This window comes from Rissa tridactyla, chromosome 7 (assembly GCF_028500815.1).
Source record: "Rissa tridactyla isolate bRisTri1 chromosome 7, bRisTri1.patW.cur.20221130, whole genome shotgun sequence".
NCBI lineage: Eukaryota > Metazoa > Chordata > Aves > Charadriiformes > Laridae > Rissa > Rissa tridactyla.
Genome location: NC_071472.1, coordinates 6,982,844 through 7,004,732, shown reverse-complemented (window position 1 = coordinate 7,004,732; position 21,889 = coordinate 6,982,844). Strand labels below are relative to the sequence as shown.

General features: G+C 45.8%; 2 protein-coding genes across 2 annotated transcripts in view; one reads left to right on the top strand and one right to left on the bottom strand.

The window, feature by feature from the left end:
* The first annotated feature begins 392 nt into the window (after positions 1-392).
* LOC128912424 (histamine N-methyltransferase-like) lies at positions 393-19,801 on the top strand. The gene is made up of 7 exons (XM_054208264.1): positions 393-527; positions 3,745-3,941; positions 4,868-4,920; positions 8,394-8,501; positions 12,052-12,182; positions 12,761-12,854; positions 16,429-19,801. Exons 2-7 carry the CDS (start codon positions 3,805-3,807, stop codon positions 16,782-16,784), a joined length of 879 nt encoding a protein of 292 aa, XP_054064239.1. The 5' UTR covers positions 393-527; positions 3,745-3,804; the 3' UTR covers positions 16,785-19,801.
* LOC128912341 (uncharacterized) overlaps positions 19,764-21,889 on the bottom strand; it is a 144,795-nt gene continuing 142,669 nt past the window's right edge. The window contains exon 6 of the mRNA XM_054208042.1: positions 19,764-19,965. Within this exon, the coding sequence (XP_054064017.1) occupies positions 19,954-19,965 (12 nt within the window). The 3' untranslated portion in view covers positions 19,764-19,953. The remainder of the gene's footprint in view (positions 19,966-21,889) is intronic.

Genomic DNA, 21,889 nt, shown 5'->3' with positions numbered 1-21,889 from the left:
GGATAAGCAAAATCTCAGCTGCTGGCAAGAAAACCATCTATAAAGCAAAGTAATCTATAACAGTAGGCTTCTATAGGCAAACTGTAAGTGATACTGTACGTTGCCATGTGCCACACGCCGAGACAACTATTTCCAACTTGCCAAGAGTCGCACTTCTTGTCTACCAGCGGCAGGGCTTTGTTTTTCATCCGGACTCCAATTAACACATTGATAGAGCTCTGTGTCTAAATGCTCCTGCTGTGTCGGTGGCCGTGCCAGCCGTGTCCCGGGGCACAGCCGGTCGGGACCATGCCGGGGGTGCCGGCTGGACGGGGCGGGCAGGGTTTCAACTTTCCCCTCTGCCTCTGCAGGAGGTTACGGTGTCGCCTGCTCCCTTCTCAGGCAGCCAAACCTCCTCCGTGCTGCCACGTCGCGGCCCCGGGGGTGGGACGGCCGCAGCCGCCGGGAAGGTGTCCGGCCGGGAGCGCGTCCCCAGCACCGCAGCGGCGTCGCGCTGTGGGAGCCCGGGAGGTACTCACCGCTGGCACGTAAGTACGGCTGCCCGCGAGCACCAGCCCAAACGGTCGCACTGAACTCCTCCAAGAGGGATCCCTGTTTTGCCGGCGTCCAGCGACCAGCCGTAATTCCGTGCTAATAAACCCAAGCTACAAATAGTTTACAGCTGCAGCCAGGCTCACTTTGTTTTCTGGCTTCACGGGGATGGTTTAAAGAGTTTTAGGGGGAGTTTAAAGGAGGTTTAATTCCGCTAGCGCCGGCGCAAACCAGGGGTGGATCAAATAACTGCAGCGTAAACGCAGAATCCCTTTTCAAAACCCCTCAATCCTTTTAGGGAGCTACGTATAAATTTGGATTACTACTGAAGGGAACATGGCCAAGCGAACATTATTATCCAACAGTTTCTATCAGCCTGCTACAGAAAAAAGTCCTTTTCTTCCTTCTCTTTACTTATTTTTAAAGTTAACCGGCTGCAACTCAAACAGGAAAACACATAATAAAATAAATGGGGCAAATTCAAACAGCCAAAAGCGTAATGAGATAAATGAGACAAATTCCTTGAACTGCACCTAACATGAAAATGAATCTCAGCTGCTCATTAGAAACCACCGAGTAGGGGATGTCGGCAAATTAAATCACGGGAAGTAGAGGGAGGCAAAGAAAAAAGGTCGATGATCTAAATCTCCACTTATTAACTGCAAAATGTTTTTTCAAGAGTGAAGGTAGTAAAATATGTTAGTGGCAAACGACAAAGCCTCTTTATGCACTTAAAGTAAAAAGCGAGGGTTTGGGCAGAGCAGAGGAATGGGTAAACAAGGAACATACCACTTCCCTTGCAGGGTGGGTTAGCAGTGAGGTGTTTGCTTCCATACCCTCTCTCGGGAAAATTTTTATCTGGGTAATCAGATTTTGCTGGGGATTTGGGTGCTGGTGGTGTGGGGAAAGGATCTGGGGGGGGGGGGTGTGCCCGTCCGAGGCTCACGTGCGGTGGGCGGCGTGAACGGCAGATACCACCCTGCCAGCCCGAGCCATGGCTCTCCACCTAATAGAGTCCATGCGGCTGCGATGCGTCGGTCTGTCTGTCTAACAGGCGGGACAGATTGCCTCTCTTATCTAACTCCACCAGGCTCACTGAAGCGGGCGGCAGGGGGTGAGCTCTGTGGCCCGGGGGGGTCGTCTCCTTCCCATGCCGCTCTGAACTGGCCCTCATGGGCATCTGGGACCCAGAAATTATTTTAAAGCTCTCCCGTCTACTCGCTACCAGGCCCTTTTAGTCATTGTTGTTGTTTAACATACTCAGTTTTGCTGTTTTTTCCCTTGAAAGCATCCTTGCTGTCTGAGGGGGGGGCGGCACAGGGAACGTGCCGAAAGCCCCGTCTGCCTTAGCAGTGGTATGGGTGGAAAATCCCACCTTGGGTGCGGCTCTGGAGGTTGCTGCTGGTTTTTGGGACTGCCTCAAGGAGAGCAATTAACAGGCGTTGCTAATTGACCTAACAGCTCTAGTAGCAGCACGCACTGGAGGAGGCGCATCACCACCAGCCTTCACTATGCGTCCTCTTGGGGGGACCTTTGGGACATGTAGAGATGTGGCTCAGGGGATGCAAAACCAAAACATGTCATGAGTTGGCCGTTATCTTTGGCATGAGCAGCAAGGAAGGTGAGCAAAGCCAAGCAGCTCATGTTATCCTTGAAAAGAGGGCAGGAGGAGGAGGAGGAGCCAGAGGAACTGCAGCTGCTCAGCGCGGTGGCTGTCCCTAGAAACCATCCTTGGAAAAGGAGTGAGTACCAGAAAGAGAATAAGGTGATGTGATGGCCAGGCAACACGGAGATGTCAGGGAGAAATTTTGCCAAGCCCATCGTTCTGCTGGTGGTGTAATTGTCCTGGTGTACAGGGGAGGAGGTGGCGTTCCTATACAGGGGCTTTACGGTTGGCACCATCTTGTGTGACTTTCTTATAAGCAAGCGAAGAAGACGTGGCCTTGATGAGACAGCTATTGGGTGGGTGGAAACCTGGTTGCACAGCTGGTCAGAAAAGCTATCAGCAGTTCTCCACTAGAAAGGGAGGTAATGACGAGTATGAATCTGAGTCTGCTGCTCTTTCGTGTTTCCGTTCGTGATTTGGGGGAGGGATGAGACTGTTGTTATTCAGTGTGCAGCTGGGAGGGACTGGGAGCACAACAGAGGATGGAATTATTGTTCAAAGGGACAAGAGAAGTAGTTTGGAAAGAATCCCCAAGCAAAGGTCATGGTTTCTATTTCAGTGGTGACGCTGGCAAGCTAAAGCGGGTCCGTGGGGTCTTGTTGGGATGAGGGGAGCCGTCCTGGCAGCGCTGGGAGCTGAGGCAGGATCTCAGCTTTCACTCTTGGCTGCTGAACTTCAATAGCAGCAGGGCTTGGCTGGACACAGTCCAAAGGGAGCAATAAAAATAACGAGAGGTGGCTGGGACGTAACCTCTGCGGGAAAGGCAGATCTGACGGTCAGAGATGCAGCCTGGTCATTAGGCCTGGGACCTGCAAGAAAGAAGAGGACCTCTTCCTCCTTGGCAGTTAGCACAAGATGTGACGGACTTAAACTGCAGTTTCAGAGGGGGTGAACATGTCTTTGTGCACTTTTCAAGGTACAGCCCGACATTTCCCGGTATCACGCTCTGCCTCCCCGGCACCCCACTCTGTGCAAGCCAGGTTTAGCACAACATCCATTCCAGTAACTCACGTGGCTTTCGTGAATTAACTACCTAGCCCATGGGAATTATACCATTATCTTCAGAGGAACTAGAAAAATAAAGAGGGCATTTATAAGGTTTTTATTGTTTTCACTGCACCATCAGCATTCCCTTTAAGAACATCAAAAGATTAAAAAAACAGATAGAGACATCTGCCAGCATCTCTGGAGATGCGTGTTGCACTTTCTTCTAATCCAGACCGAGTCTTTGGAGCCCCTCCATGCCTTCGAGAAATAGGGGAATTTTTCTTTTATTTAAGAACCATCTAAAGACCCTTTTACTGGGTTTTAACAGAGCCCTGTGTCAGCACAGTTAAAAAATGCTGGCATTTCCTCTGCGCAGATTAAAGATGATATATCACCCTTTGCCGCTCAAACCTGATTTATAGCTTCTAGCGCAAAATTGCATAATACTTTTAAAAGTGCAGCAGCAGGGCCGAGGACGCGGACCAAAGTCCAGTAACGCAGGGCAAAACCCGGGCACGTGCTGTTTTTTACCCCTCCTGCATCTGTTATTCCTTCTCTAGGTCTGAAAGAAGAGCTGCAAGGAGCAACCTGTCCCCTCCCGCACCCGTCCGACCCCAAACATGGCATCGCCCATGAGGAACTTGCTCAGCGACCCCGCCAGGTACCTCCAGTCCTTCCGCCTCTTCCTGGCGAATTCGACGGAGCACCAGAGCATGCAGGAGTTCGTGGAGAGGCAGCTGCCAGACGTGATCACGAGGTAACGTGGAGGCGACCACATCAAGGTGAAGGAGGAGCTGGGGCATGGTCCCATGGTGGGGGACGGGCTCGGGGGGCTGCCCGCGAGAGGCAGATTGCTCTTCCCCGCCGGCCGCCCCCTCTGTCGGTCTCCGATAGGTCTGGGCTGGAGATTTCCTTTGCACACACGGCGGAACGGCTGCTCGCCGGGACGGAGCCTAGCAGGGAGGAGATAAGGCTGAAATGTTTCCTTGCATGCAAATACAGCTTACCCAGAATCTCCTCTAACACCTGAGAAACACAATGACAGGTATTACATTCTGACATTAAATTTGACTGAAAGCATCTTTTAAAAAGCGACCTTTTCAGTTACTACTTAGGCTCTCTCTGGTGTGTGTAAATAACACTCCTGCTTTGCCCGCCAGCGCGTGTTTTTCGCCGGAGCCCTGGCTTTGGGGGCAGCAGGCAGCTGGGGTCAAATCCTGGCTCTGGGGAGGCCCTGCTCTGGGACCAGGGCTTTATGGCTTTGCCAAAGCCTCGCTAAGGGGTTTTGAGCGTGTCACACTCCCCCTTCCTCCTCCCCATTTTGCAAAACATAAAACTTCTACAAATAATCTTTAAGCTGCTGGTCCAGGCCCAGGGAGGTCTCTGGTCCTCGAAGGACAGACATGGAGAAGGAATGTACCTGCCGCTGCTTGTATGCGCTTGTAATAAAAACAGAAATCCTCTACAAACTGCCAAAATAACTGGAAATTAGGAACATCCAAAGAGCATTAGTTCTGAATCTGATCCCTCCTGCCAGCTCCCAGGCGTGCCTGTACACACGCACCTTGCGTTTGATTTTGTCCTGCAGATTTTAGCCTTCTTGGGATCTCCAGCGCTTCACACAATGCATGTAACCCTCTCTGCTGGGTAGCTCTCCTAAAATCTATAAATAATGTTTTTCAGTATTGGAAATGGGAAGTCTGCAATCAATATTCTAAGCATTGGTGGCGGAGCAGGTATGCTATGGACTTCAATATTGATATGGTTTTACCTTCTTTTTCAAAGAATAGAGGATTAAAAATTGCAGAAAGGAGCAGAGTGGGAAATAAGTCTTTTCTTGAAAAGTCAGTTCCAGGGGACAGATGGTGTTAGCTGGTGTGTGGCCACATCGTCTGAACACAGCCTGTGCCTCCCCACCCTGATTCCTGTATGTCCTCCACGAGAACCCTCCTTCTGCACCATCACTTCTCAAGGGCAGGGAGAGGCTTGCACTGCCCCGTTGTGTTTCCATGAAAAAAAAAAAAAAAGGGCCATAATGCCTTAGATTCCTCAGAATATTATTTTTTTACTCGCATAGAAATTACTCTTCCCTGGAACTATTTACTGATGTGGTAAATCCCCACCCTTGCCGCCTCCTGCCCTGCTCTGCGACAGCCTCAACTAAACTCTGTTTTGCCTGTACGTCCTTTCTGACCACCACCAAGGCACAAGAGCCCCCTGGAGATACTGTCCCCCAAATCACTGGAGCTGAACATAAGCTCCAGAAGCAATCCAGAAGAAATCTGAAGAAATAAGTCTCTTATCTGAAGTTCACAGGGTGGAAAAACAATACCGATAACATCGAGGGGCTTCTTCTCATTAAATTCTTGCTTAAGTTCCCCCATAATTAAAGCCTATGTTTTCTAATTCTGCTCTGCCCATTAAGTGATCTAACTTAAATTTTATATGAACAGTTAATTTAGTTTAAGTGCTTTAGTCATACCATCTCCTCCAAAGACTAATCTCAGCTTTGTTGATCTCTCCTAATAAGTAAAAATAATTGTATGTAAATGGTGGGCGTTAGTTATAAAACAGACAGTGTGATAGGGTGGGAACATTGCTCTCCAAACAAGGGAAGCCATTCTTTCGCCAAAAGAAATGTGTTTTTTTTAGCAGGAACACTTTACTTAGTGATGTCCTGAACTCCCTAGCCAGGGACGCTCCAGCTTAGCAGGATTCGATCGATAACGTGCAGGCAAAGCTCGTTTTGTGATGTACAAAAACCTCAAGACCATGAAAACCCTGCTCCTTGCTGGCTTGTTCCCACTGTGGGTCCTTGTGGGGGGGGTCAGGAGGGACCAAATTCCCAAATTCCCCCAGCTCACCCTGGTGAGGGAGCTGCCCTGGCCCCATCCGCCCCTGCGCTTCGCAGGGAGGGAGCACGCCTGGAGAGCATTTCCTTCCCACTTTTCCACCTCGAGAGACAAGCATACCATTTAATGTCGCATCATATCCCATTACACCCACCCATCCACAGCTCCTGCCTTCGCCTGCAGCCTCTGCCTTATTGAGTTCACACTCCAGCGTGCAGCACTCTGTACCTTTAAAAACCATAAAAGTCATCAACGCTGCTATATAGTAGCAACTGTGCTATAAACTATCCCGTTACGTAAAATGTTTAATTAGAAACTTAATGGTGAACATAGTGGTAGCCTTTAAAAGGTAATTGTGTTGGAGAGTTTAAATAATTCGGATAGCCTAATTGCCAAATTGTTGATAATGCAAGCTGCCACAGATTTGACTGTAAAATGCCTCAGGACACTTGTTTGCATATAAAAGAGCTAACTGAAGTCAATTAAGGCTGTGGATTAAATTATGAATCAAAGGGGTGGGGTTTTTTTGGTTAAAAACTATACAAGGGTGGTTTGGCTGCAGAAGGGTGGAAGGGAATATATTAACCTAGCCGCATATGGAAATGCGAAATTCAAATATTTTTTTATCAGGACCTGCACAGCCTTTTCAAAGGGCTAATCCATTTTACAGAAAGTTGGTAAAGCAACAAAAAATCAAAAATATTGCAGTAGTTCGTTAAAAAGTCTGTGTTCCCGGATTTTACCACGGCAGCCTGCAGAGGACTGGCTTTGCTCTGATTTTTCAGCAGAATACGGGGTTTGCGGCGATAGCAAAGCTGCAGCCATTTCGGCTCCTTCAGACATTCAATTTCACTCCCTCAAAGAACATGCTTGCACAGATGCCACGTAATTTTTGGTGTTATTAGTTGCTTTAAGAACGACACATAAGTCTAAAAAACCTGAACTCTTCTTTACTTTTCATGTTAAATTCTCAGGGTGCTAGTGAGCAGGTGAGACCTGGGCTGGGCTCCCTGATTTTGACCCCTGGTGACGTGCGGTGGGGCCAGAAGCAGGCAGAGACCTCCTTGTAGTGAAAAGGACCCTCCTGCGGGAGGACTTGGTGTGCCGGGTTGAGCTCTGGGGTTCACATTATGGCTATTTAACACCAAATATTTTCCTTTTGTGCCTCAAATCTTCTGTATAATGGAGGTAATGCTGAAGTGGTGGGAACCCAGGGGCACTGAGGATCATGAGGATGGGCAGAGACCGTGCAATACGATGGGAGCGCTCCCTCCACAGTCCCTCAGCAAGGGCCTCTCTGGCCATCAGGGTTTGCTGGGTGATCTTCCAGTCAGTACATAATTTTGTTCATTTGTAGCGAATTTTACAATGTGGGGTGGTATGCAAGTGCAAGTCCATCTTTCAGGAAAAAGCTCAATATTTGTCCGTAACATGACCGCTGGGTCTGTTATTCACCACAGTTACCCTCTGCTTCACTCTTTCTACCTTAATTTATTCTTCCACTATTTTTTCCACCTAAAATTTATTCAAGCACAACAAGCAGAAGCGAGCCATAAGAAAGCTAAACAAGCCAGCGTGATATTGTCCCTGGGCTCATACTTCAGTCAGGAGCATCATCTCCCTGAGCTTCCTACATTGCAGGTGGGGAGAGGTGGCCAAGAGCGATGTCACCTCTTTTTAAATTTTGAAATGTTGGGCCTATTGGCACTTCCATCAGTAAAATAATTGCAGCAGGCCTCAACAGTGTCCGGAAGGAACTATTCCTCCCCAGAAAAGTGCAGTGAGCTCTGGGGTATTCTCTGAACAGGGGTTAGATAAGCAGAAATGGTATGTGCACTCACAGGACACTACAGACAAACAGACACAAATGCTGTTTCTGATTCCAGTGTAAACACGTATTCCCTTCTCCCTCACCCATGTGATCTGGTAATCAGTGACACACTTGGCTAAAAATGTTCTTAGTGACTCCTAAGAAACCCTGCCAGGTTCGCTGGTGGCTCGGGACCACCAGAACCGGTACTGTCAGAATCATTCACGATCTTCCCTGGGCGGTTAGGCCAAGCCCAGAAAACACGAGCATGACCGTGTCTGCCTTTCCCTTGACACTCACGGTGGTAGTCAGAGAGGAGGAATGAAGACGGTTGGGACTGGTATTTAAATTTTTCTCAAATCCTAGAGTTAAACCCTCAGTGTCAATCTGCTGAGGATACAAAGCAGCTACATTGTACCTGGGTGGTACATTTTCTGCACATGAATAGCAGGCATCAGTCTTCGAAACTGGGGATGTGATGATGGTGAAGAGAACATCTGCCTGAGCTTTGCTCCTGTCTTGTATTTCATGTTGCCTTTTTCCCTAGGTGAGATTGACCTGCTGATCCTTTCAAAAGTACAAGCCAGATATCCAGGGGTCGCCATCAACAACGATGTGGTAGAGCCAAGTGCTGACCAAATCTCCAAGTACAAAGGTATTTTTACATTAAATGAGTTAAATTTACATTAAGTACTCTAAATGCATGAAAAGAGTTGAATGCTGGATGACCCCACATGCAAATGCTTTCTTGACGGAATTGGCTCTTAAAAAAAGTTAAAAAAAAAGTCACTATTTAATGCTTTTTTGCCATCATTGCTTTTCAACAATGTTCAGTGTCTTGTTAAAATCTTAGTCTCTCACACTGCAAAGAACCCTCCATGGCAAACACTTGGGCTAGACAGACTGTAAAAGCGAAGCAAGGTGGGAACTGATGGGGCATTATATGGGAACGGAGTAAAATCCCCACGTTTCAGAAAGTTTTTCTCCTTCAACTTGCACTGAATCAAGATCCTTCCTCAAGATCGAAGGGAAAATTTTAGTGTCTCGTGATAATTCTCTCATATCTTTAAAATAGTTTCCAAATAAGAAATAACTAAACCTCAAAGTCTTGCACTAAATTAGTCACCATCCTGTGAATTAGAAAACATGAAAAGGAGAGTAAGATGGATAGGAAAGATTTTTGCTGCGGACTCCATGGCTTAGAGCTTGTTTCCTTCCACCAGCCCAAAGGTCTGAGCCACGTTCATGAAGGAAAGCCAAGCATTTTCCAAGCAGGATTTAACATTAGCAGGGGTGTTTTGGTCAAACTGCCCTACAAAGCGAGCATTAAATATCAATCTACAGTTTGATTATCACTGGATTAACACCTGCCAGGCTTTACCTTAGCAGGTAATTATGGTCTTGTACGGAGGTGACACCAGCTACTCCATACTGGCGGTGAGAAGCCCAGAGCAGAACACACCTCGCTGGAAAGCGGCTACTGAGTGGACGCGGCAGTAATGAATGGACCTTGTCAGCAGTCTGCGTTGTTGGAAATGCTCCAAACCATAGTAAATACCAGAATGTAAAACCACGCTGTGAATCTCCAACTCTTACTCTTGCTTAACTCCTTAAAAGCAAAGCATTCCCGATATTAAGGAACTCGTGGAAGTTGAAAGGAATGAAAAAAAAAGTAACGATCCCTTTCTCCCTACAGTGGGAGAGTTCAGAGTCACTGGAAACACCAAAGGCTCCCAGGAAATACATCATTTTTTTATATCTGTCTCTGTATTTCACAGACCTGACCTTTGAAAAGTCGACTTGTGCAAAATCACAGTAGCTTTTACTTTGCTCCAAGATGGGATGGTGAAGGATGAGCAACAGAGAATCTGCTCTGTTTATAAGAGAGTTTGGGCACTTGCACGTGGCATTTCTGTCCCGCCTGGGCTGTGGACCACAGGCTATGTGAGACTGGATTTGGGCTGAATCTTCCTAGTGGTCTCACCAGCTATCTCCAATTAGCTGGCAGTCCTATCCTACTTCAGTGAGTTTCTTTGCTGAAGAAAGTTAAAGAAAATATAAGATGTTGTCCTTATTTTAAGTTTTATGCTAAACTAGAAATGAAATATTCATCTGAATTTCTTTCTTTAAACTTTCTTATTTGGTAATTAATCATGTCCCCAGTAGGTATCATTAATTAGGTTTCTGAGCCCTAAGATTTTCCGAGGAGAATTGGAAGCATTATCTGTGCCTCTGAGGATTCAGTAGTTATGTTTTTTGCCTAACCGGATACTTTCTCCTTGGGAAGGAGAAGCCGTGCTCACAAGAGAAACTTCTTACTGGGACGTGCGGTGATGACAAACTGAGGTTCGTTTTAGGCTGCGTCGTACGACTGAGGCTCTCCTCAAAGCCCCATGGCCAAGCTGTGGCTTTCCTTCATTTCTGGTCCACGACCAGGTGAAGTCCCTTGGTGACCATGGTTGGAGTGTTGGTGGCCCCACAGCTGAGCTGCGTTGCCATTGCCCGCACGATGCAGCACAACTGCAGGCGTTCTGGCTGCAATGGCACCTGTCAAGGGCACACGACCGGCTCCTGACCCAGACAACAATCTGAACTGAACCCAAGAGAAAATGAAGGAAAACTTTTCAAAATGGTTAGGGTGATACGTTTTGTTTTCAGATGAATCTTTGGACAGAAACTTCCCATAATCAGAATGAGTTTGCCCTTTCTGAAATTTTGGCTTTAAAAGCCTCCCCTGGCAAGCAATTCAGTTTTCTTCCTAGTGTCTCCTCGCAGACTGCCTAGCAATTGAACTGAACCAGATTGCACCAGATTATTTGGGATGGTGATATGAACTGCTGCTGAACGAAGCCTGACTTTTAAACAGCAAATTAAATCTGAACTGCAAGCGCCGGGGCCAGAGACTGATAAATGGAAGCGAACAGAGTAACAGCAGCAGCATCCGAAAGGGGTGGCCCATTTCCAGCCATAAAAGAGAGGAGATAAGCACTGATGGAGCATTTCTCATCTGTCCGGCGGGGATATGTCTTAATCAGAGCCCAAAAGGAGAAGCATTGTGATTAGTGGTGTAAAGGCGCTGGTCCTAGCAAATCATGTAGGTTTGAACATGTGTTCTGTAGCTAAGGCTCAGTCTGCCTTTGGGCCATGTAAGTTTTAAATTTATGTTAACTCCTGCAAAGCACAGGAATCGCATCAGGGCTAGCTTTGTCCTGGAGCAATCCCGAGCGCCTGGCAGGGGCGCAGCGTGATGAGCTCCATATGCCAGCAGATACACATTAGTATTCCAGCATCCCCTAAAATATGAAATTATCCCTCAGTTTTTCTCCTGGAAAAGCAAAGAAACGCTGTGATGAGCCAGGCTCTTGGTATAGCTTATTCCTTGAACCCACTTCTCCAGCTTTCTGCTTTCCTCGGTTGCTGGATGTGCATTGTATCGAGGTCTGAAAACACACCATGTGTCACTCGTTATACTAGTCTTTGCTTTAAAACACTGCTATGCCTTTTACCTGAAGCAGTTGGCTGAAACTGTGGGCTTTTGAAAAAATATTTGAACACAGAAGAAGCCAAATGTCAAGAGATGGGTCCTTGCTCACGGAGCAAAGCTCCTTTCTTCTCCCACCATCCCTGTGACACATTCCCATTGTAAGCCATTTGCTTTCTCTGCCCTTCTTGAGGTTTTAATTGTGCTTTCTCCCCAAAACACAACCCCCTTCATCCATCCCTGAGCCCCTGTATTTACTTGTTCAGTCTCTGGAAAACCCTTTGCCATGACCTGGCGTCTGCTCAGCCATGTGGGTCTTGCATGGCACCAAAGTGAAGGGCCCCTCAGGTCTTCTCCCTTTCAGCATGAAATGTGCTGGTCGTGGCCTTATAAGTGTTTATCCCAGACAACATCTTTTAATGCAGCTTGAGCCAGTCATGGGGAAGAGCTTCTTTCTTTTTTTTTTAATCAGGTAAAGGCTGGAGGAGCCCAAATGAGGGTGCAAAGATTAAAGCATCAGACCCGCTTAAGACTTCATCCTACATAGACCTTTACAGCCCCCGTCTCACATACGGGCTCAAGGTTTTAAACATTCCACTGCTGTGTTAAAGTGGTACCAAAACTCTCTGACTAAATATGGCTCTTGGATGCATTAACGCTCTGAACGGAAATCAGTCCCATATTTGCAATTGAGATAGCTGTCCTGCCTTCTCCCCTATTTCAGAGCGTGTGGCTGCGACATCAAACCTCGGGAACGTAAAGTTTACCTGGCATGAGGAGACAGCTTATGAATATGAAAGTCGAATGAATGCAGAAAAGAAGTCTAAAAAATGGGACTTCATTCACATGATCCAGGTAAAAGTCTCTGCAAAGTAAATGTTGTCAAAGACTTGGCTGTTAAAAGTACGCATGAAGTATGTGACCTCATTATCCACTCTAAGGGGAAGAAAGGTGAGTTTATTTCCCTGTAATTTAAAGTACTTTAGCATAAGTGAACTGCAAAAATGAAAGATGAGTTACAGCAAAGCAACTTTGAGCACAGTAGTCCTATTAACTAGGCTGTGGGTGGCAGTCAACTAAAAATACATTTTAACTAGTGTTTTCAAAGCTCCTTGTCCTCTCTGTGAAATTGCCTTTGTATTTCCAAGTTTACCGCAGACATTACAAGCCATCTTCACCGCTAAGAAAGGCAAGTCTTTATCTCAGGTTAATGAATGAATGAGTGTGAGCTTTGTCCTGGGAGAGCCGGGAAGGCAGAGACAGCCCCGAGCTCGCAGCGTGAGCCCACTGCCCGGCGTTGTGCTGAAGCGTTTTGTTGTCCCACTGCTCTTCTGTCAAGATTGCCCCCATTTGGTTCCTTTTACGTATTGGCACCTGTTATAATAGTCACCAGGACCGCACTGTATCTCTGTAAGCATTTCTGCTCTTTCCAGATGCTGTATTATGTGAAGGACATCCCAGCGACTATCCGGTATTTTCACAGCCTCCTGGAAGCACAGGCGAAGCTCCTCATTATCCTGGTGTCAGGTGAGAGCTGCTCCACCAGTGCTGCTCAGTCAGGCAAGAGCCATCAGGACCTTTGGGGTTCCTGCAAATTCCACACAGCCAGCTAGAAACCAATGGACATTTTTATTTGAAATATCCGTTATCGCCAATAAAGGTGAACTGGCTGAGTAATAAATGGTGTCCATTCACCTACATCCATTGAAATCTGCACGCTGCCTATGTCTGAGATGTGTAAAAAAGAAAGTTGTATGTTAAGTCAAAATAATGTGAAGAAAGACTGATGAATTCATAGAACGATAGAATCACAGAATGGTTTGGGTTGGAAGGGACCTTAAAGATCATCCAGTTCCAACCCCCTGCCCTGGGCAGGGACACCTCCCACTAGACCAGGCTGCTCAAAGCCCCATCCAGCCTGGCCTTGAACACCTCCAGGGATGGGGCAGCCACAGCTTCTCTGGACAGCCTGTGCCAGTGTCTCACCACCCTCAGAGTGAAAAATTTCTTCCTGATATCTAATCTAAATCTCTTCTCTTTCAGTTTTAAAGCCATTACTCCTTGTCCTGTCACTGGAGGCCCTTGTAAAAAGTCCCTCCCCATCTTTACTGTAGGCCCCTTCAGATACTGGAAGGCTCCTATAAGGTCTCCCCAGAGCCTTCTCTTCTCCGGGTTGAACAACCCCAACTCTCTCAGCCTGTCCTCACAGCAGAGGTGCTCCAGCCCTCCCATCATCTTTGTGGCCTCCTCCGGACCTGCTCCAACATTCACAAAGTGTTTCCTGCGCTGCTCTGTGCTGCAGGTTGTAAAGCCGAAGGCTTTGTGAGGCAGCAAACCTGCGCCAAGGGCACAAAACGCCTTTCTCTCGCCCTCTGCCCTTCCCATGCCACCGCCTGGCTGGTAATGGATGGCAGCAGAGAGCCCTGTCCCGCGGCTCTGGCTCGCAGGAGCTCCTTCAGCCTCAGCTATTTTCTGTAAAAGGCTTTTCAGGCTGGGCACCGCATTATCTCGCTCCCCAAGACTTGCGGCATTAAGCAAACGGCTACGACGGGGCTCGGCTGTGCCATACAGCAGGTGTTGGAGCACATATGGTTCATTTTCTTCTCAAACTGCCCATTTCCTTAATATCATCATTTTGGGTTGAAAACAGCGTTCTTAGGCTGTTTCAGATCTCAAGGAGATGCTCTGTGGTCAATCCAGCAGGAAAATGCGGGAGCAGGGTAAATGACAACCTTTTAATACTGTGGGCAAGGTATGCTAGAGATACTGCAATGGTGGGGTCCAATTTGACTCTAGAAAGCCTTTAATTGGCCTCACAAGCTGTGGAGGTTTTAATTGTGCAAAGTCACATCTGGTAGTTTTTGCAGGGATGTTAAGCGTTATTTGTTCAGCGGTTTAAGTTTAATTTTTTATTGCATTTGACCATGTCTGCAAATTGTAATGTGTTTGATGAAGTTCCTTTTTTGTGTTCAGGAAGTGACACTTCTCTGACCTGAACTTATTAAAAAAGTTTTTATCCAAAATGTTTTTGGTTTAAAGTGTTTTCAAGCAGTTCACTACAAGAAATCTGTATTTCAAATGATCTGAGTTACTGTTCTTGTTCTTTGGCTGAAGGAGAATAGATCATAGTATCAGACTATTGCGGATTACCTGCATAGAGTTAATTGAAGCTCTTTCCCAGTTGCTTAGCCTGTCCCTTTGGATATTCATGAAATGTGAATACAGGGAGGAACGCGTGTCTATTCAAAATTAATGTGATTAAAAATCACATTGATGAAAATCATGAATTCACGAAGAGTATTTGAAGTCGTCTGTGGGACAGGTGACCCCGTGTTTTCTGACAGAGCGGAATGGAGTAGAAATTGCTGGGGCCAGCAAGAAAATGGGAAAGAGGAACAGGGCTCAGAATAGCAGAGAGGAAAGGAAGGGGAAAACCTTGGGGGGAAGAAGAGCATAGAGAGGGGAAGGAAGAAGGGCTATGAAAATGAGCACTGAAGCAAAAAGAGGTACTGAAAGACAAGCAGAACAAAGCTCATTTCAAAAAATGAAGCTAATGTCATCTCCAACACAAACACATTAGGATGTGTTAATTAAAAACCAGTCTGGGAATAAGATTGATAGGAGAGGACTTGGTCAGTGGGTGAAGGTTACAATCCCTCCTGCTCCGTCCCTGCCGGGGGAGCAGGCGACTTGCAAGAGCTATGCGGTGTTATTTTTAACACCTTTAAAAAAATCTGTTTATATCGCCTTGAAAACAAAAGCAGTGCCATATGCTGAGCCTATTGAGAGCTATTATAATAATGCTTCGTTCAGGTAGTGTATAATTGCTCGGCTCAGAGATGGCACTGAGTCACACAACACTGACACCAGCAAATTTTCTGCAATTAGCGCTCTGCATTCAATTTCCACCAGGTGAAAGAAAATATTGTAGCCTCTCTTCTAAACACCAAACTGTTTATTTGACTATAAATAACTGCTTGCAGATAAAGCATTTGCAAAACCGCCGAGCAACTGGTTTTCGTAGTTACGAAGATTTATAGTCATAACTCTCAAGAGCTGCTCATTAGGCTCCAAGTTATTTTCATCCTGTCCAGTCACTCTGGGTGATCCTTTTATAAATGATTTATGGCAGAAATGCTGAATCACAGATCCAGGGTGAGGGGAAATAAAGACGTGAAGGTGTATCTCGGGATTTTTCAGCTTACCCAGCTGGTTTTCTTTTGTCAAATGTCCCTTGAGAAGAGGTGCGTGCACAAGTGTGGGCTCGGCATGGGCTCAGTTCTGGAGGTGATTGTGGTGCTACAGGAGCCTTTTCTTTCCTCACCCTTCATCTTTGCACACCCAAATAATATACATCCAGAACGTCCTTCCGGCCCCACTGGGGAGGTCTGCTTGGGGTGAGGGGCAGCCCTCTCATTGGCCATGCCCAACAGCATGTGAGCGTCATGGGAGCGAAGGCTGAAGGCCAGGAGCATGGTGTAGCTTCATCCTGGGCTCTGTCCATCCCACCCTTTTCTCCACCACACATCCAGCTGCATGGACAACGTGATCAGGGTTTTTGTGTAGCAGAGTGATAGTTTACTGGTAACAAGTGTTTCAATGACGCTCACGTGTAGCTCAACCACAAAGTAGGCAGGTGAAGGAATAGGAGAGGACTTGGTCTTCTGAACAAGCAGCTGAAATCTAGGGAATAGTTTAAATCAAGAAGATGGCACTGAGTAGCTAGTGTTCGGCATGTGGACTACAGAAGGATGTCCCTGAGATATATTGCCTGTGGGCATGAAGCAGAGGGGTGCAGCGTGTTGGGAGTGGAAGGGGGAGGATTAAGTGCACTGAGCTGCCCTGGCCTCAGCTGGGGGCTTAGTGGGAGGTGCTGGAGCACCAGGGTAGGTAATGTGTCCATCCTCTTCTGGATTCCCCAGACCCAAGGCACAGAAGCAGGGAGGCAGCCATCTCCACCATGCCCCAGGACACACATCCCAACTCTGAAAAGACCCCGCTCGCAACAAGGACAACTGCTAAAAAACCCAGATTATCAAAAATTTGTTCAAATACTGTTTTTCCTTATTCCTGAGCATTTTTCTGGTGGTTTATCTCTCAGAAACCAGTGGCTGGGAAACGCTGTGGAAGAAGTATGGGTCTTCCTTCCCTTTGGATGGTCTCTGCTCTTATGTTTCCTCTGCTGACATCAAAAGGATACTGGATTCAGCCGGGCTGAAGCACCAGCTCCATGAGCTGCCATCCCACATGGACATAACGAGCTGCTTCATTGAAGGGGACAAGGATGGGGAGCTGTTGCTGGATTTCCTGACAGAAACGTATGAGTTTTCTAAAACCGCTCCTCCTGAATTAAGGCGTCAGGTAATGGAAGAGTTAAGAAAGCCTGAATGCAGTGAAGAAAGAGATGGGAAGGTGTTTTTTAATAACAACCTGAGTGTAATAGTGGTTGAGCCGTAAGTTTACTTCTTGCTTCTTGATCCAAAGCAAATAGTCAGATATGAATTGTTAACAGCTAAAATAAGTTTTTCATACTTTATAAATGGCTTAGTTTACTTCAATACTGAATGTAATTTTTGGAGCCTGTTAAGAAATCAGTATTAATATCTGTTGTCATAAGTGAGCTTTAATACCCGATAAATTCTGTACTAACCTATGAATGTGTAACTCACTACGCAGTTAGTTGTGCTTTATCATATGAATGTTGTGTAATCAGATGTAACTCAGACCATCCACTCAAGCCCTCCAGAAACCAGATCATTTCCTACAAAATAAAGAACTTTATGGGGTTTCATCATCTTCATTTAAAAAACTCTCTGCAGACCAAATAAACAAATTACAACTTCTTAGTGCAGCTGGCAGGAGCGGAGGCTCAGAACAACCAACCATTTGGGTGGCTGCTCAATGGGATCTCTTGAGCTTGCTGTGACTTCAAGATCTCATACCTCCAGTTACCGTAAAAGTGGCCTCACACCTTCAACTCACACGATGGTTGCCTGTTCCTGCCTCTGCAGCCAACTCCATTTAATGGCATTGCTTCCCTCTCCCTGTATTTTCACTTTATTTTAATGATGTTGCACCTGCAGACTGATCTGTGGGCAGGTCCATGCTGGCACTGCGAGAGCGAAGGGACTGAAGGTGGCCGAGGCCCAGCAGTGGTAGCAAGCGTCCTTGAGAGGTGGATTTCACTGATGAGCCCTGATGCAAAGCCTTTGTTAGGAGTCAGCTATGGCTGTCACACGGGGCGCTTTGGTGTTTTTAGCTGAAGACACACACCTCCTGGTCGCAGCCTTTCACTAGCCTGGCAGCAAGGGCCACATGCGGCTTGTGAACTTTGTAACACAGAAGATGAAAAAGATGAACTCTGATGTCAAACTAGTGGGTTTCAGTGGGATTTGTTTCATTTTCAATGGGGTCATGTCAGGCAAATCTGTCCAATGTATAGTATAGGATGTTCAGCAAGGAGGTGCTTCACCCCTTTGGTCCCTTCCGCATGCGGGGCTGTCTCTCCTCCCATAGTTGATGCATTTCTTTTGCTAAATGATTTTATGGTTTTAAGAAGTGTTATGCTCTCTACAAGGCATAACGCGTGGTGGAATACAATATAGTTGCTTGAATGCATTTAATAGTCTGAGTACTCCGTTTGTCTGGTGAGACAGGTGTGATTTCTGCCATTGAAACAATTTGATTCAGTGTTGAAATAGTTTACTTTAGGTAATGCTTTAGCTGCAAGAAATTATGTTTTATTTTTCCATATACATTTCTGATACAGTATAGATTATTAAAGATTTGAAGTGATTTGCAAGAGACCATATTGGGCATTAATAGCTGTTTATATTAATTTTAGAGTCAATTGTTTGAAACACATACTTCTCCTAGTGATCAAATATTAATTCCAGTGTATTTTAGAATGCTTCCGTGATATTTCTCAGCTGTTGAGCAGAACAAAATCTATTACCACTTTTACACAGTGCTACGTACAGATTCCTGCATTAGAAGACCTCAGTATATCTGTTGGCTGTTACGGTGACATGCTGAAGTGGGAAAGGAAGAAAATCTCTCATTAGGACTTACTGCCACATGCATTTCTAATGGGAAACAAATTAGTTACAATTATTTTTGTAGCTCTTTTGTGCTGTCAGCAACCTCTTCTAAATGGTGCATGTGAAGGAGATGACCGCTGAATATTGCCACATCAACCCTGCCAGGAGTGACGGATCGATCTTTGGGAGCCACAGAAATGCCAGAAAAAAAAACCCCAACAAACCAAATCCCACAACAAAACCCAGCAACAAGATGCACGCGCAGATCCTGTTGTTCTCTGGTTTAGCAGAGGTAAAAAAATACAACAAAAAAAATATCTTCTTAGAGTTTTTGTGGAAGGTTTGTTCTGAAAATGTGGGAGAGAGCAGGAAAGATGAGGAACAGCAGAGATGATCTGGAGAGAAGAGAGGAAGAGATGACCACACACACATGAGAAAAAAGAGATTCAATGTGAAAGCACATGAGAGCTCTTCCCCCTCTTTCATTAGAAAGGGAGAGGCTGGGGAGGGGCTGCACTTGCTGGGCGTGCGGAGTTGTACGGGGTCTTTTATTTAAAAGCAGAATTCACTGGAGAAAAAGGCTGGAGAAGAAACCTCCTTATCTAAAACCACACACGTCAGTGAGGTCCTCTGCCACTGCCTTCACTTCTGCGGAGAATTTTTGGTGTTCAGCCTGGAGAAGTCTCTGCAGAGACCTCATTGCAGCCTTTCAGTATTAAAGGCGGCCTACAGGAAAGATGGGGACAAACGTTTTAGCAGGGCCTGTTGCGATAGGACAAGGGGTAATGGTTTTAAACTAAAAGAGGGAAGATTTAGACTACATATAAGGAAGACATTTTTTACAGTGAGACTGGTGAGACACTGGCCCAGGTTGCCCAGAGAGGTGGTAGGTGCCCCATCCCTGGACACATCCAAGGTCAGTTTGGACGGGGCTCTGAGCGACCTGATCTGATTGAAGATGTCCCTGCTCATTGCAGGGGAGGCTGGACTAGATGGCCTTTAAAGATCCCTTCCAACCCAAACTATTCTACGATTCTGTGAATTTCATTAAAAAGCTGTGGGGAAAAAAAATACAGTAAACTCCATTCTGTATATGCAGCTTCTTCTGTTATGGGGCAGGGGGAAAACTGAATCAGAAGAGCACCCTTAAGGGATAAATAATTTTAAATCTTAAATTTGTAACACACACATTTCCAAGAAGTAAGTACTGTAAGTATTATTTAGTAGGAGATGAGTGTGGGGAAGCACTATTTTATGCTCATTTGAGCATAAAAAGCAAAGGAGTTTTTGTAAATCTCTCAAACAACTTCTGAAAAGCCTGAAAAGACATATTTTCATGCAAGAATCAGCCTTAATTACTGCTATTCCAGAGCATGTTTGGGGAATCTCCAGCCTGTCCACAGACTGGGATTTATACGGCAATTTTGAGCTTACCTGTGTGTTTTCTGCACTGAATTAATTGTTCTCCTCTCAAAAGTCTGCCTTATCTCGAGCAGCAGAATTTTAGTCCAAAAGCACTTCTCCAGACCAGCCTCGCTCTTTGCAAACCCCCCGCTGGAGGTGTGGGCCAATGGCATGTGTCTTCCTCACTTGCAACCCTAGAAAATTAATTTATAGGCTTTATACAGAGGTTCGCTGAGAACAATGGTCTTAAACCAGCATAACACTGATCGAAACAAGCTGGGCGTCAGGCTACCTGGATTAAAAATATGCCAGAAATGATCCTGCCAGTTCTTCATGCGTGGGTGCCCCTTTCTGGCTTAAATACACGTTTCAGATATTTTGCAGAAATGCGACTCTGGGTAAATGCAATCCTTAACATTGCATCTGCACGTGCATCAGAGATGGTTCTGAACAGTGTTTGTTTTTAAACTGGGAGACGTCCTTTTTTCTTTTCATTTCACAGACGCATAAACCTGATATTTACAGATTATATTACAGGTACAGGAGAAAAAAAGCTGGAGGGAGGGAAGGAGAGAGGAGGAGGAGGAGGAGGAGAAGGAGGAGGAGGAGGAGGAGGAGGAACTCTCCTTTGAAATAGCAGGCAAACACCCGGGCCTGTGTCCCTCTGATAAGTGAGCGTGAGCTCGTGGCTCTGTTGCTGCATCAGGCGATTATTTCCCAAAGTAATTCCCGCGGGAGGTTTGCTGTGTAGGGAAGGGAATAGCCTGGTGTCCGTGGATGAGGCACAGTTTCGGAGCGATGCCACGGGGAAAGGCTGGCGGAGAGCAAAAGTGGGGGCGGGAAAGGCTGCCCCCCACCAAAGGAGCCTGGCCTTCACTTACAGATCCCCTCTGCATCAGACACATCTGCCTGAGCAGCTGCAGGGCTGTTACTTTAAATCATACGTAGAAAAATATTCTCGCTGCTCCGTTAATTACAACAGCAAATTGAACGAATGCACTTACAGTGCGGTTGCTGTCGCCATTTCTACATCGGTGTAATTCATGCTCGCAGCCCATGATAGGATTTTTTAATGTCATTACATAGTAGGGCAAAGTCTTCATTTTTAATAAAAATACAAATGCTAAAATGAAATGGATTAATATCTAATTTTACATCTTCATTTACATGATGTGCAAAATTATCTTAAATATTTGTTATGGATGGAGTGGCTTTCCACCAATTTAAGCTTTTTTCCGTACTGGAGAATGTTAACATAAATTGTAGCATAAATCATTGCCTTGTAGAGTACCAGAAGGCGCATATAAAAACCCATATCTTTACTGCACATATTTCCCATTAACCATAATCTATTAGTAATTGAAGTTCATTACAAATTCTTGTAGACTTTATTGCTATCATGCTGCATGACATAGTGAACCTGGCTTGCATAACAAGAAGTCCTTGCTGGGAAATATCCTATTAACAATGACAGTGCATTTGTCATTGTGATAATAAATCCAAAGCTGCCTGTAGATTATAAATTATTGCGGCGCCATTTCCACTGTTGTAGTTTAAAAGTTTTGTCAGCACTTCCATTTTAAACCCCTGCTTTACAGGCAGTTATATCTTGACCATAAAAATCTGCAGTGAGCTGAATCTCGCCTTACAAGGTCTCAGTCCAAGACCGTGTTTCCTCCCCCAGTGAGATTCATATTTCAGCCGCATGAAAATCTTAGAAGCAGAAGCTGTGTTTACGGCAGATTTTTTTTCTTCTGCATTTGCATAGCTTCTAATTGGAAAAAAAAGGCCATTTGTCAAGCAATTTGTCCATAATCTTTCTAAAGATTGTGGGAAAATTTAAAAACATATTAAGACAAAAAGATGGGAGCCGGGCTGAGCTGAGCGTTCTCTGGTTTAGCAGCTAAAAATGCCTCAGTCCTTATCTCCAGGTACCACAGACTTTGACGAGGCACTGGACAAACTCCGCTTCTCTTCAAAGGGGAAACTGAAGAGAAATGATGCTACCCATACGCCTTGCAAAGGTGTTTTGAGGATTAATTACTAACGCTGGAATTCTGGCATCCACTCAAGTCATCCTTCATCACGTCTATGCAATTCTTTGAGATCTATATAGGT

Coding starts and splice junctions, on each gene's coding strand:
- LOC128912424 (XM_054208264.1), top strand. CDS start 3,805: ATGGCATCGCCCATGAGGAACTTGCTCAGCGACCCCGCCAGGTACCTC. Junction 3,942..4,867: donor CTGCCAGACGTGATCACGAG/GTAACGTGGAGG, acceptor AATGTTTTTCAG/TATTGGAAATGGGAAGTCTG. Junction 12,855..16,428: donor CCTCATTATCCTGGTGTCAG/GTGAGAGCTGCT, acceptor TTTATCTCTCAG/AAACCAGTGGCTGGGAAACG.